Below are 14,625 nucleotides of genomic sequence, written 5' to 3'. Positions count from 1 at the left end.
CCAATCACTGCAGTTTGACCTTACATGACTGCCTTCAAATTAAGTTTCCGAAAGTTCTGTGTGATGACTAGATAAGTCCTAACAATAATAGGATACTGTGTCATTGAAGTAAAACCTGTAACTAAAGCTCAGTCATTCTTTCCGTTTCATTTTTTCTCCTATTAAATAAAGTACAATAGGGATGCCTGGGTGACTCAGTTGGTTAAGTGGTCGACTCTGATTTCAGCTCAGGTCATGATCTCATGGTTTGGGAGTTTGGGAGTGTGGAGTTTGTGAGCTGTGCTCACAGCTTGGAGCCTGCTTCGGATCCTTTGTCTCCCTCTTTCTGCCTCTCCCTCTCTCTCAAAAATAAATAAATGTCAAAAAAAATTTTTAATAATAAGTAAAATAAAGTATAACACTTTTTTATTTAGAAACCAAGTCATGGGTGCTGTTTTTGCTTTTTTGGAACATGTGCAATTTTCATAATCAGAAAAAGTTATTTTGAACAAAAAGTAAACTCTAAAGCAGCACAGAACTGTTTATGGAAACCCCAGATAAACCAGGGTATTCTTCTGTTCATATATTCTTTAGCAACAAAAAGTTGCCTATACTAAGATGGTTTGGTACTTTCCAATGTGTAGACTGTAAGCTCCTAGAAGACCGGGTTCCTTCACACTTCAAATGATTCTGATATTAGCATTTGCCTTATAATTTATTGTAACCTCTTCTGAACTACTTTGTTTATACATTTGACACTCTTCTTATAGTTAAAAAATAGTACAATATTTTGGTTTTTTTTTGAGGGAGAGAGAATCTTAAGCAGGCTTCTCGCCCAGCATGGAGCCTGATGCGGGGCTTGATCTCATGACTGTGAGATCATGGCCTGAACCGAAATCAAGAGTCGGGTGCTTAACTGACTAAGCCACCCAGGTGCACCCCACCCCAACAGTACAAATTGGATCTTTTTGGCAATATGGTCAATGTACCATATTGGCATATAACCTAAGGTGGTGAGTCTGGAGCTTGGCCTCTTACGACCACACATGCACACATGCACACACACGTGACGGTGGGGCTAACCACCAAGCCTATCTCTCTCACAGGACTCGGAGGGGGTTCCATTCCTCTCATTCTCCAGAAAGCTTCTGAACTCTGAGAGGAAAAAAAGTCCCATGTTGTATAAAGGCTATCACGGGTCACCGTAAAAGAACTCAGAATATTTTCTCTCTCGACATGCCTAGATTACCTTGACAGTAATCAGATCAGATACACAGCGCCCAAACCAAAGTTAAAAGGAAATATAGCAACTGTCTAAAAATTAAAACAAAAAGTGATTTCACTTTGATCAAAATAGGTTACCTTTGATCTTTCTTTGGCGGTTGCTGCCTCCTCAAAATGTACAGTAAGAGCCATAAGCAGCCCCACAAACAGATTGTTTAAGCTGAAAACCTCTGCTGCAATGGACCAGTGCCATGTTAGACGAGAGAATGAAAACACCCCCGCAGCAAGGATTCCTCCAGCATGGGAGCCAGAAAGCCTGCAAATACAGATAACATGAAATCTTCTTTCCCAACAAAAAGAACCGACTTTATTTTCCTTTTTAGAAACTGTAGCGGCAGAAATTATGACAGTCACCCAGCCCTATCCCAACACATTATATGGTTAATACATTACTTTCATGTAATAATTTCTTCCCACACGTTTTAATTAGCAAGTCCATATATTAACTTATCAACAAATGAGGGAACGAGCCGGCTGGGTCTCCCATGCACTGAATGAGGTTTAGTTCTCAGATGGAACCTCTAGGATTCGAGCCAGTGCAGAAAGCCTGAAGTGATAGTAGCTGGAGAGATAACAAGTAGTAGCTGGAGAGATACTGAGTCACTTTTCTTGCTATAGCCGCAAAGAAGGATGGTCTGGTTAACACGGAGCTATGCTGAATTATAAAAATTAATGAAATGGCAGAAGATGTATTCAGGAACACCCTTTCCCACTTCTTGTGGCATGTATGGACCTAGGCACCTTCCACACGACCACACTAGAGTGTATCTCTCAACATATGGCAAAGACGTCTTCGTCACAATATCTGGTGATTTGAAGATCTTGAAAGTTAAGGTCTTAGTTTCTAGTGATTTCTTCTCAACACAAAGTTGAAGTTTAAAACGGAGTATCTTCTTTTAAAGACAGGGATGGGAATGTGAACTTCATTAACACAAAGAGAACCAAATGCTACACTTGGAAACAAATTTCTCAGCCCCAGTGCCAACGAGAGGAAGACGTCTCAAATAGATCAGGAAGCTGGATCTCAATCCAGAGATCTGATTTGAGACTGGCAACGTGATGGAATATGTTAGCACAGCAATGTCCTATTTCACTAGAAGTCTAAAATGATGAAAGAGCTGTTACCAAATATCTCTAACACGTGTTGTGATTCAATAAGCATTACCATGTCTAATAGTTACAGTATTATATAGCCCTAAGTCATTGCTTTTAAACTATATTGTTTTGTGTAAAAAGTGGAGTAATTTTGTGAAGTAGTTGTGGCTTTTAATCAAGCATTTTAGAAAAAAAGTTAAAATACAATTTTGATATCACTGAACCTGTTTTTGAGGTGCTCTTTGCAATTTATTTCTTTTCTTTCCCTTATAAAGGTCACCAGTTTCCTATTTCTTTCAGGGTTCCCCATTCTTCCAATGACCCTGATTCAACACATTAAAGCATTTCTTCCTTCTAAATTACATTCCAAATTCCTTTCAACTTGTCCTCATACTACCCTAGACTCAATTATTTTAATAGTTTCCTAAGTTGTCTTCTGTTTTCCAATCAATTCTGCAATATAACATCACATTAAACTTCTTAAAACATGCTCTTTATGACTACCTAGCCCCCCAATTTAAGGACTCTTCATTGCCTGTAGGAAACGAGCCAGGTTGGAATCCACGCTCCCAGCGAATAGTACCTAGCCGCTAATTACCAGCATTATTATCTCTACCAACCAGTTAGGCTCCTCAAAATTCCCTAATAAGACATGCTTATTCCCAGTGCCATACCTCTGCTCATGCTGTACCCAGGAACTGAATGTCATCTCAGCTTCTATTTATTCAACCTCTACTCTTTTCTCAAATTTCTCTTTAATTCCCAGGTTTCTAGCTCATCTTGGAATATTTATGGCATGTTAACTGCCTGCAATAATTATTCTGACATTATTTTTGAAATGTGAACCGGAGTTAAACTTCATTTATATTGGAAGTCTTTAGCTCCAAGCACAGAAAGGAAACTCAGTGAATGAGAGAATGAATTAATCTTAAAGAATGGTAACATTTTTAAAGGAATTTCCATGTTTCATCTGTCAATGTTATTTTGGAAAGTCAGCATAAGATGTAAGATTCCTTCCTCTACTTAAAACATAAATTCAGGGTGCCTGGGTGGCTCACTTGGTTAAGCGTCCTATTTTGGCTCAGGTCATGATCTCATGGTTTGTGAGTTCAAGCCCCGCGTCAGGCTCTGTGCTGACAGCTCAGAGCCTGGAACCTGCTTCAGATTCTGTGTCTCCCTCTCTCTGCCCCTCCCCGCTCACGCTCTGTCTCTCTCTGTCAAAACAATGAATAAGCATTAAAAAAAACACACACACAAATTAGCTTCCTTGGAAAACTGGCTGATTCCAGGTCTGTGGTAGCTCAAGTATAAAATGAATCTGAACTATCTTGTGCCAGAACGTAAGGAAGTGTTCAAAAGGGGACATGACAAAAGGACAAGGAGTCAGCTTAAAGGGGCCAAATCAGGGATAATTTAAATATCAATAATTATAGTAATAGATTGCAACCCAATGAATAAATAACCTATAGTGATATAAACAAATAAACGGGAGAGGAGAAAGTCCATAGAAAGTCAACAACTAATAACTGTAGAAGAAATGATGGAATTTGGCAGCGATCACCATCAGAATAATGGATACCAAAATTAGTGGGTAAAAGTTTTGCAGTAACAGAAATATGTACATAAGTCAAAACGTATCTGTCTAGAAATAGATTAACTACAAAAGGAAAAAAAGCTAATGTTACAGTGGCAAACCAGGCAGACACAATCTTAACCACATGATCAAAGTTAATGCCCAGAAATGGGACAAACATCATATACTTCCTGATCTAGTCCCATCAAAAGAATAGAGCATCATTTCTATGGTAATCTTGCCAAAATGTATTACCTGAAGCTACAGACAAATTCAAACTGAAGAACATTCTATAAAATAACTGGCCAATATATACCCCCAAAAATGTCAAGGTCTTGAAAGACAAAAACAAAAAGCAAAAAAAAAAAACCAAAAAAAAACCAAACAACATAGGTCCATATGAAGACTAAAGGGATACAACAATAGAATAAAAGGTATGATCTCGAATTTTCTTCTGTGAAATAGGATATTATTGGAATAATTGGCAAAATCTGAATCACCTTGATAGATAACAGTGTTGTATCAGTGATAATTTCCTGACTTTGAGAAATGCACTGTGGATATGTAGGAAAATGTGCTTGTTTTTAAGAAACACCCCTTGAAGCATTTAAGGGTAAAAGGGTACCATCTATGCAGCTTACTCTTAAATGGTTAAAAACAAAACAATACACACATATGGCTTGTGGCTAATGATATTGGGCATCTTTTCAAGTGCTTATTGGCTGTCTGTATGTCTTCCTTGGAGATGTTTATTCAGACCCATTGCCCATTTAAAAATTAGGTTGTCCTTTGTATTACCGTACAGTTCTTCTCAACTTCCTATTGATACATTTCTTTTCTGTGAAACACAGCCAGAGTCCATTGCCTGCATCCAAGAGCCCTGACTGAAACACGCTGCCTTCCCTCTTTGTTATTTCTATTACGTTTTCAAGGGAAACTACGTGAGCGAATTCTGAAAATAAATGCTGAAGATGCCATAGCTTTGTGAAAAGCAGAAGAGACAGCAGTATGTCTAAGAACAGAATGCATGCATACATACATAAGATATGAAGAATACAAAACATTTTGGAGGCCTCATCATTTTACTATTTGATTTGCGGTTCTCCTAGCAATGTATATAAGCTAAGCTTATACAAATTTCATTGATTTCAGCAGCCTTTTGTAAACAGTGGATATCCATTAAAACACACGTATTTCAACAAACTGCCTTTAAATCTGCTTTATGCTAAGATTCAGAATCAATCACCATTTTCCCGACCATGTAACATGTATAAATGAGTGGGTTAAAAAAACAGAGACATGGCACAAGAACAGACACTCGGATCAGTGGAACAGAATAGAGAACCCAGAAATGGACCCACAAACGTATGGTCAACTAATCTTTGACAAAGCAGGAAAGAATATTCAATGGAATAAAGACAGTCTCTTCAGCAAGTGGTGCTGGGAAAATTGGATAGTGACATGCAGAAGAATGAACCTGGACCACTTTCTTACACCATACACAAAAATAAACTTAAAATGGATGAAAGACCTAAATGTATGACAGGAAGCCATCAAAATCCTCAAGGAGAAAGCAGGCAAAAACCTCTTTTATCTTGGCTGCAGCAACTTCTTACTCAACACATCTCCAGAGGCAAGGGAAACAAAAGCAAAAATGAACTATTGGGACCTCATCAAAATAAAAAGCTTCTGCACAGTGAAGGAAACAACCAGCAAAACTAAAAGGCAAACCGACAGAATGGGAGAAGATATTTGCAAATGATGTATCAGATACAGGGTTAGTATCCAAAATCTATAAAGAACTTATCAAACTCAACACCCAAAAAACAAATAATCCAGTGAAGAAATGGGCAGAAGACATGAATAGACACTTCTCCAAAGAAGGCATCCAGATGGCCAACCGACGCATGAAAAAATGCTCCACATCACTCATCATCAGAGAAATACAAATCAAAACCACAATGAGATACCACCTCACACCTGTCAGAATGGCTAACATTGACAATTCAGGCAACAACAGATATTGGCGAGGATGCAGAGAAAGCGGATCTCTTTTGCATTGTTGGTGGGAATGCAAGCTGGTGCAGCCACTCTGGAAAACAGTATGGAGGTTCCTCAAAAAATTAAAAATAGAACTACCCTATGACCCAGCAATTGCACTACTAGGTATTTATCCAAGGGATACAGGTGTGCTATTTCGAAGGGACATATGCACCCCAATGTTTATAGCAGCACTATCAACAATAGCCAAAGTATGGAAACAGCCCAAATGTCCATCGATGGATGAATGGATAAAGAAGATGTGGAATATGTATACAATGGAGTATTACTTGGCAATCAAAAAGAATGAAATCTTGCCATCTGCAACTACGTGGATGGAACTAGAGGGCATTATGCTAAGTGAAATTAGTCAGAGAAAGACAAATATCATATGACTTCACTCATATGAGTACTTTAAGATACAGAACAGATGAACATAAGGAAGGGAAACAAAAACAATATTAAAACAAGAGAGGGACAAAAGATAAGAGACTCTTAAATATGGAGAACAAACAGAGGGTTGCTGGAGGGGTTGTGGGAGGGGGGATGGCTAAATGGGTAAGGGGCACTAAGGAATCTACTCCTGAAATCATTCTTGCACTATATGCTCACTAATTTGGATGTAAATTTAAAAAAAATAAAGGAGAACCCCCCCACCCCCAAAAAAGAAAAATTAAAAAGGAGACAATTCAAAACATCTGTTGGGGGGCACCTCCACAAGTTGAGGAGGGACACATACAAGGATTTGCAAGTTGCAATAAATGCTCAGGGAGGCCGCAGAGACGGTGGGTGTGGAGTGGCAGGATCCATGAGCGTGGCTGTGGAAAGGTCTGAAGCAACCTGAGCTGACCTGGAAAGGCTGGATAGAGCCAGGGTTAGCGGCTTTACTATGTGGGTAGGACAGAAGGGCAGGAGGGAAGGGAGTCTGTACTGAACCATGGGGCCTAGACTGGGTAGGGAAGGAAGCAAAGCAGCAGAAGGCTGATGAAGGCAATAAAAAGGATGAGCAAAGGGCTCTAGGTCTCAGTTAAATGGAAGACAAGTGTAGAGGCATCAAGGAAATGAGTAAACTGAAAGCTGAAGTCACTCCAGGTAGTGGAAAGTCAGCTGGGGAAGGGGACATCGAACTGGTAAAGGGTGGAACAGGCCTGTTAAACAAGAACTCGATTCTATTATTGAAAGCAGGGGATGGGAAATCCCATGCTAAACAAGGACATGTGATGCCCCACATCGGCACACTGCAAGCTGAGTCTGGGTTCTGCTGACAAGTCAAAGGATGATGTCTGCAATGGGAAGCATGAGGACTTTCTGAAGACTCTGGCGGTCTTCAGTTCGCTCACTGACTGTGCAGCCAGGCAATCTCGGTATATTGTCCAAGGCATATTTCATTATCTGAGCTTGCTTCGTTTCACCCGAATGGACAGAGCTAACTGACTAGAGAGCAAGTTGAAGTCAACAGTGATTTCATGAAGACATTTCAGGATCATTAGCTTCCTTTTGTCGACATCCGTAGCCTCTATTCTCTGTTCTCACCTTAGCATTCTCTTGAAATAGCACCCAGTTATCCAACTGCTAAATACAACAGGCCCCCAGGACCTCTCTGCTGTACTGATCCCAGACCCAGACCCACTCTACTGAGTTGACCCGGGCTCCGCCTCCCTCTGGTGTTCCTTCTGTGGCCCTCGATCTCCCTTCTGTGTTTTCTCTGAATGGCTCCCCTTCATCCGTTATGTCCTTCAAAGCTGATGTTGCCAAGATCTCATTCTCAGCCAACTCTTCTCACGCGTACATACTCCACATGGGTGGCCTTATCCACTCACTGTCTTGACTTCAGCTACCGACTGCAAACTGAAGTAACCAAATCTGTCTCTAGTACTGCCTCCCCCTTAGTTGCAGACTGACGTGTCTCCAACTGACTGCTGTACACCTCACAACAAAGCCACTCCAGCTCTGGGTGTCCCACAGAACCTGAATATCACCATGGGCAAAGTTAATTTCTCATCCTCTTCCCTAAATGATTCCTGCTCCTGTATTCTGTCTTAGTGGTTTTCAGTATCTACCTAGTTTAGTTACCTAAGAAGCCTAAAGTCGTTGTCAAAGCTCCTGTCCCTAACTCCACGTCGAACATACCATTTCCTGCCAGTTTTACTTCATCAACGTTGTAAAAACTCATTCGCCTCTCCGTCCATACTGCTACTGCCCTATCTCAGCCGTTAGGCTCACATTAACTCGGCGGCTTTGCATGTTGTGTGCCTCCAGCCCTCGGCTCACCATTGCCACCAGAACGAAGGATCCAAAACACACTTGCTCTTGCACATTTCTGCCTCCAACCCTGTAATGACTCCTCTTTGATTATAAAACATTTTACAATGTCCTCATTACGACAGGCAAGGCCTTTAGTGATCTGGTCTCAGCCTACGTGCAGCTTCATTTTTTGACATAACCCATCTCATAGTTTGTGTTCTAGCAACACTAGATGAGTTTTAAGTTCCAGTACTTACAGGCTGTTTCTACTCCATCTCTGGGTTTCTTTGCCGATGAGGAGTGCTGCTAGGTACATTTTTCCAACAAGTTTTTCCTAAAGTACTTTCACTAAGACTAGGGTAGTTTGCTCCTTCTCCAGATTCTATTAAGTCAAATGTATTAAGTGGGTACTGAATAGACATGTTTTTCTGTATTTCTAAAACTGTACAATCCTGAGGAATAGAAATTTTTAACTGCAACCTAATCAAAACACAGTTAAGGAAGCCAGATATGGGGAACTTAAAATCCTCTAAATAATGTATTACAAAGCCAACAGAATTATTTTTGGACTACTGAAACCACTGTATGGCCATTTCAGCATATCTGTATATTTTAAAAATTAAAAGCATATCTCACTTTACGTATGTGTGCTTGTTCCTAAAAAAGCCTTTTGATTTTTGGGAAACTAAAGGTTTTTTCACCTATGTGTTTCAGACATTCTTTAGTTTTTGATGCTCTCTGAATAACAATGGTTTCTAATTATCTCAACATAAGTCCAAGTATTTCTAAATAAAGCTTTTATAAAGTTACATATGCCACTATTTAGAAGTTGATCTTTTTTTTTTTCATTGCAAAAAAACTGAAAGGAAAGATGTTTTGGTATTGGGGTAAATTTTGTTTACGAATCATGCTGTCTTTCATGTTGTGCTTTACTATTATAAAAGTGGTACCTTAGTAACAAATGAAATTGAGGGAAATATTGAAGGATTCATGTTTGCTTTTGCTATATTAACTTTTATTACACGAGTTTTTGTTACATTAGTAACCAAATTTTATTTTTAAAAAATAAAGCGATGTCCATATGGATGTATCTTACAGAAACTAGGGAATAATCCATTTTTCTACCCTGTACTTTAATTCAAGTGTTTCAATATTCTCTTGGCAAGAGTATAGAAATCATAATTTTACCTAAAAGAATTTTATATTACTTTGTTCCTTGTCTAAAGTGAATATTTCAAAGGAGATAAGAAAGTAGAGATTTACAGTTACTCACATTGCCTTTCACATACTAATGTATAAATAAAGTCCCTTAAATTTTCTCACATTTTTCAGAAATTTCAAACACAATAGGTTTTCACCTTATGTCTTATTGAGCCAAGTATCAATGAACCATCCATATCAATAAGCCACTGCTTATTAAGTCTGATAGAAGACATTAAATGTGCAAAAGATTTACTTAAGTGATGATGCAAAAATCACACAGATGAATACGTCTGAAGGTGAATCTTGTTTAAGCAAACAAGATGACTAAGCAAACCCTTTTATTATCTGTTTATGTATGAATCTTTAAAAAGGTATTTTTGAAGGCGCCTGGGTGGCTCAGTCAGTTAAGCATCCGACTTCAGCTCAGGTCGTGATCTCATAGTTTGTGGTTCAAGCTCTGCGTTGGGCTCTGTGCTGACAGCTCAGAGCCTGGAGCCTGCTTTGGATTCTGTGTCTCCTCTCTCTCTCTGCCCCTCATGTTCTGTCTGTCTCTCAAGAATGAATAAACATTTAAAAAATTAAAAAAATAAAATAAAATAAATAAAAAAGTATTTTTGTATGAGTGTACAGAATACCTACAGCCTCCAACTAAGCCATCATCAAAAAACTTTGTTATTTTATGAGCCTGGACAAAGATGATCCCTCTGAACAAAGGGTGCCCGGAGTAAATGATTAGGCAAGTTAGTTGTAATCTCTTTTGGGGAATAACTATTTTTTATCTATTTATTTGTTCATTAAAAACGATTTTTTTAGACAGGGGGAGAGAGAACACGTTGGAGAGAGGGGCAGAGGGAGAGAGAAAAAGAGAATCTTAGCTCCCTGCTCAGCATGGAGCCCCAATGCGGGGCTGGATCCCACGACCCCAGGATCGACCTGGGCTGAAATCAAGAGTCCAATGCTCAACTGACTGGGCCACCCAGGCACCCCTTGGGGAATAATTCTAACCAGAACACATATTCCGCAATTTTTTTTTCCCTCAAAAGGCTACATATATATATTTATAGTTTGGGGTGGGAGGGCAGAATTAAATTATGTAAGTAGAAGGAAACACTATTCATACACCTTACGGAATACAATACTGTTAAGTGAATTAGTAGTCTAAACTCCTGGCTAAGTAATCTTTCTTTTAAAAATATACAGAAGGAGGGCTGCCTGAGTGGCTCAGTCAGCCGAAGTGTAGGACTCCTGATTTTGGCTCAGGTCATGATCCAGAATCATGGGATTGAGCCCCGCCATGGCTCAGTGCTGAGCCCAGATAGCCTGCTTGGGATTCTCTCTCTCTCTCCCTCTGTCATCTCCCCCACTCATCCCCCCTCTCTCTCTCTCTAAAATAAAAAAAAAAAAAAAATAGAAAAAAAAATATATGGAAGAAATTTCCAATCTGACATTATTACTTAAGCATGAGATTTAAGTAAAATTGTTGTTCTGGGTCCACAAAATGAGCTGTTTGGTATCAATCCATAAAGTCAAATGTACAGATGGACTATAAATAGATGTAAATCCAAAATAAGGTAAAACAATGGTCATCTACCCATAGACGTAGTCTGAGGATTTTTTTTTTCAAATTAAAATAACATAATTAAAAACACTATTGTGTTTTCACTCAGCAATCCCAGAGTCCTACTTTCCATTTTCATTTTATTCTTTTGAATAAATATGCTTAACCATTTTTTTACAAAGCAACTAAGGAGTTAGTAAATTTATTTATATATACTTAATGCGTTAAAGTGGCATCTTAAAATGAGCTCACTAAAAAGAGGCACGTTTATCTACTGACATTGATGAAACTGCTTCAATAAAAAAGAAAAAGAGAAATTCAAATGAGGTGGTGAATAAAATAAGAAGTCTCTTCACCAGAACTCAAGAATAAATTGCAAAACAGTCTAAACTATTTTCCATTTTAATTTAAGGACACCTTATGATATGAGAAAAAATGTTTTCCATTCTCATTTAGATTCTCACAGAGCCTCATAGAAGGAGGTCAGAAAACACATTTCTTCAACTGAAATACGTATTTTTAGAATCTAACCTGACTTATAGAAAGATAACATGTTATGAAGCCGTATGAAGAAATAATCGCTTACGTAAAACACCATTACTGTGATCATTTTAATAACACAACCACTATATTGTAAAAGATAGTCACATGTCAGTACTAACAATCAAAATCCAAGTTGTTACACTTTGAGAGAGGGATGCTGAATTTAAGGGCTCATACTAATAGAGTAAAGCGATGATATAGATGATTCAAAACATCCAATAATCTAAAAGTCACTGAAGTATGTTTTATTTTATATAAACATATTTTTATGTTACATGTAAAATATATTTTCCAGTATATTTGCAGTAAATAAATCTTCCAAATTGCTGTGTGCTTGGGTTAACACTAAATGTCACGCAGTTCACATTCTAGTAAAGTACAGTGGTTAGTCAATAAAGAAAGATATGCCAAGAGTATGATAGACAGTATGGGAAGGGTGGTCAAGTATTTAAAATTTCATCCAGATAATGCAAATAACAAGAATTCTCCACTGGGGTACGGAATATGGGGTAAGGATTAAGATCGTCCTAACAAATGTGAAGCTCAGAATTCTATGGTTAATACACAAGTGCCTTCTTTTTGGTCCACAAAATCCATGAGACCTAGATAAGATTCCTAGGAAAGGTACTGATTGTGCAGGAGTTTTCTCACTGATGGAATACTCTTCATCTGTTGACACAATGGATAAATCAGGAGGTTACAATTTACACCATTGACACAGGTTTGCTATTGATGATAAGGTATATTTTTCTTTCTACTACGTGGTATTTGATTTTCATGTGTAGTCACATGTTTGTCTAACCCACAATCAAAAGGCAAATAACAGAAACCTGAGATTCTTTCAGAACACACATTTGACGTGCCTCATAAAATTCATGAATGTATTTGTCTTCAGTGTTACTTGCATGCAAAGGACCCAACATGGAAGGTACCCGATGCTCCCTTCTACGCTGCAAACTCCTGCTTGAAGTAAGCAGGGCCGAGCAGGCAGGCCACAATGCAGCATTTGAGAATTATTGTTAAGTATTTACTATTAGCGTCGACTCTTACTGACAACTAAAAACATGTAATGGCTTACAGGGAAGAAGTAAGGTAAAGCAGGACACAACGAACAGCAAATCTACCACCCTACCCTCCCAAGTTCTTATCCTTCTTGTTCACGAAAACTATATAAATGTTACTTCTGGCTCAATCACATAATCAACACTTATCTATGTATCTCTTCAGTGCACCTGGAAAAAGGTCAAACTGGGAAGCCAGCTACTGCTGAACCTCTCTTTCCATGGTCGTTCACTCACCCCCAGTTATAACAAACACACACTGAGCATCTCATATGCTCCAATACTCTGTGGGCAAATTACAGTCAGTGGCCAGTCTGGACCTAATTAACATAAACCAATCATTGAGGGCAGGGTATATGAAAGTTACGTCATGGAAGATAAATTAATTAATTAATTAAAAAAATAAAGTTACATGTTGGAAGCCACCACCACGGCCTCTAAAAAAATGTAAAATACTTCCACCTTTAATAACTTCGCAAACAATCCCTTTTTCCACATTTGATAAAAATTTACTTTCACTCCAGATAAAATCCTACCAAGGTTTGTTCCATTTCATGAGATTCAATCAAAAGGAAAACTGGTTCTAGCCTGAATTTTCAGTTACATAAGTATCAACTACTAAAAGTATGCTAAAAGGAAAAGTATGAAGTATTACTCCTGATTTTAAGCCACTAAATAACATTGGGGGAAAAACTGTAAAGTCCTCAAAAACACCCAACTGAAATGGAAGGAGTAAGATTATGAATATCTTCCATAAAGTATAATCACACAATTCCCATTAAAATTCAGATTTATACATTAACCACTAAATAATAACGTTACTCAAGGTTTAGAACAATTCCTTTTATTATAGCTCATCAACTTACACCTAAATGTCTGAAGGAAAAAACACTGAACTGGGCTTTCTAGGAATCACCATCGTACGCTTCACTTTTTAACTAAGTTTTCATGGTATGCCAAATAATTTGCACAGTGGGAGGCACGATTTCTTGAAAGCAACCAACTTCAAAATAACCCCCAAATTACAAATTTTCATCACATTTTGTCTGAAATGTTTAAAAACACAGAAGACCCCCAAACAGCCTATTACCCAAGCTCGATGGCGTATTTTGTGTTCAGTAGCAAACCTGGATGGTTAAAAAGTGTACTCCAGCCAATTGTTCTCAGAGGCCTTGGCCATGACACGGCATCACGCTAAGTCCCTTTAAACCCAAAACTTAGAAGATGCTGCATACTTTTTTAAACAATTAAGATACGAAACGTGTACGAAGGAAACTTAAAAGATCCAAATAACTCAACTCAGCAGAATGAGCGTATTAAACTGTTTTCACCAGCAACACTAACCAACTCAATAAACAATAGAGATTTAATGTTAAGTAGTTTCATTATGCAAAGTTATGAAGCATATCTTAATACTTCCATTCCTTCAGACCGCTTTGTTTTTATGGCTTTGAGAAGTAGCAAATCTATACGAGTTATGATCTATAATTTTATTTGTAATTTTAAGAAATATATGCATTTATGATTACAGCCCTAATGACTGATGACTAGTTCCAGTGGCAAAATCTCGGCAGGAAACAGATTTAGCAATTTGAATGTTTTATAAGTTTTTGTAATTGAGGAAACTTTTCATAATCTGACATTTGTTAAAACCACTTATTAGAAATTATGCAGCACAGTAGCTGTGGAAATATGAGCTAGCTTCACAATTATAAAGTCAGCCTATGTAGCCCTTTCCTATTGTATATAGTGGCATAAACCCCACAGCGGCCTATCAGCTAACTGGCAGGCAGGGGGCTGCTCTATTCAAAGTGAGAGATACAAGCTGCAGGGCAAAAACCTGGCAGCTCCCATCTGACCCCACAATCCCCTACTGGTGACAGCTCCAAGCTCCATGGCAAATTAGGCCTTCTCATATTACAATTGGAGAAGACAGATTCCATTAGCAGTATCTGAAATTGAGTGGAGAGCTGCACTGTTATCAGACTTGACTCATAAGCACTGCTATTAATCAGAGCTATGATAGCATTTATATATTTCAAGCT

General features: G+C 38.3%; 1 protein-coding gene across 6 annotated transcripts in view; it reads right to left on the bottom strand.

The window, feature by feature from the left end:
* The window catches only part of TMEM260 (transmembrane protein 260), a 72,950-nt gene that overhangs the window by 46,228 nt on the left and 12,097 nt on the right, over positions 1-14,625 (bottom strand). For all 6 annotated transcript variants that reach the window (XM_047862014.1, XM_047862015.1, XM_047862017.1 and 3 more), the window contains one exon: positions 1,342-1,519. In XM_047862014.1, the coding sequence (XP_047717970.1) occupies positions 1,342-1,519 (178 nt within the window). The remainder of the gene's footprint in view (positions 1-1,341; positions 1,520-14,625) is intronic.

Source organism: Prionailurus viverrinus, chromosome B3 (genome assembly GCF_022837055.1).
Source record: "Prionailurus viverrinus isolate Anna chromosome B3, UM_Priviv_1.0, whole genome shotgun sequence".
Lineage (NCBI taxonomy): Eukaryota > Metazoa > Chordata > Mammalia > Carnivora > Felidae > Prionailurus > Prionailurus viverrinus.
This window is presented reverse-complemented; position numbering and strand designations above follow the sequence as displayed.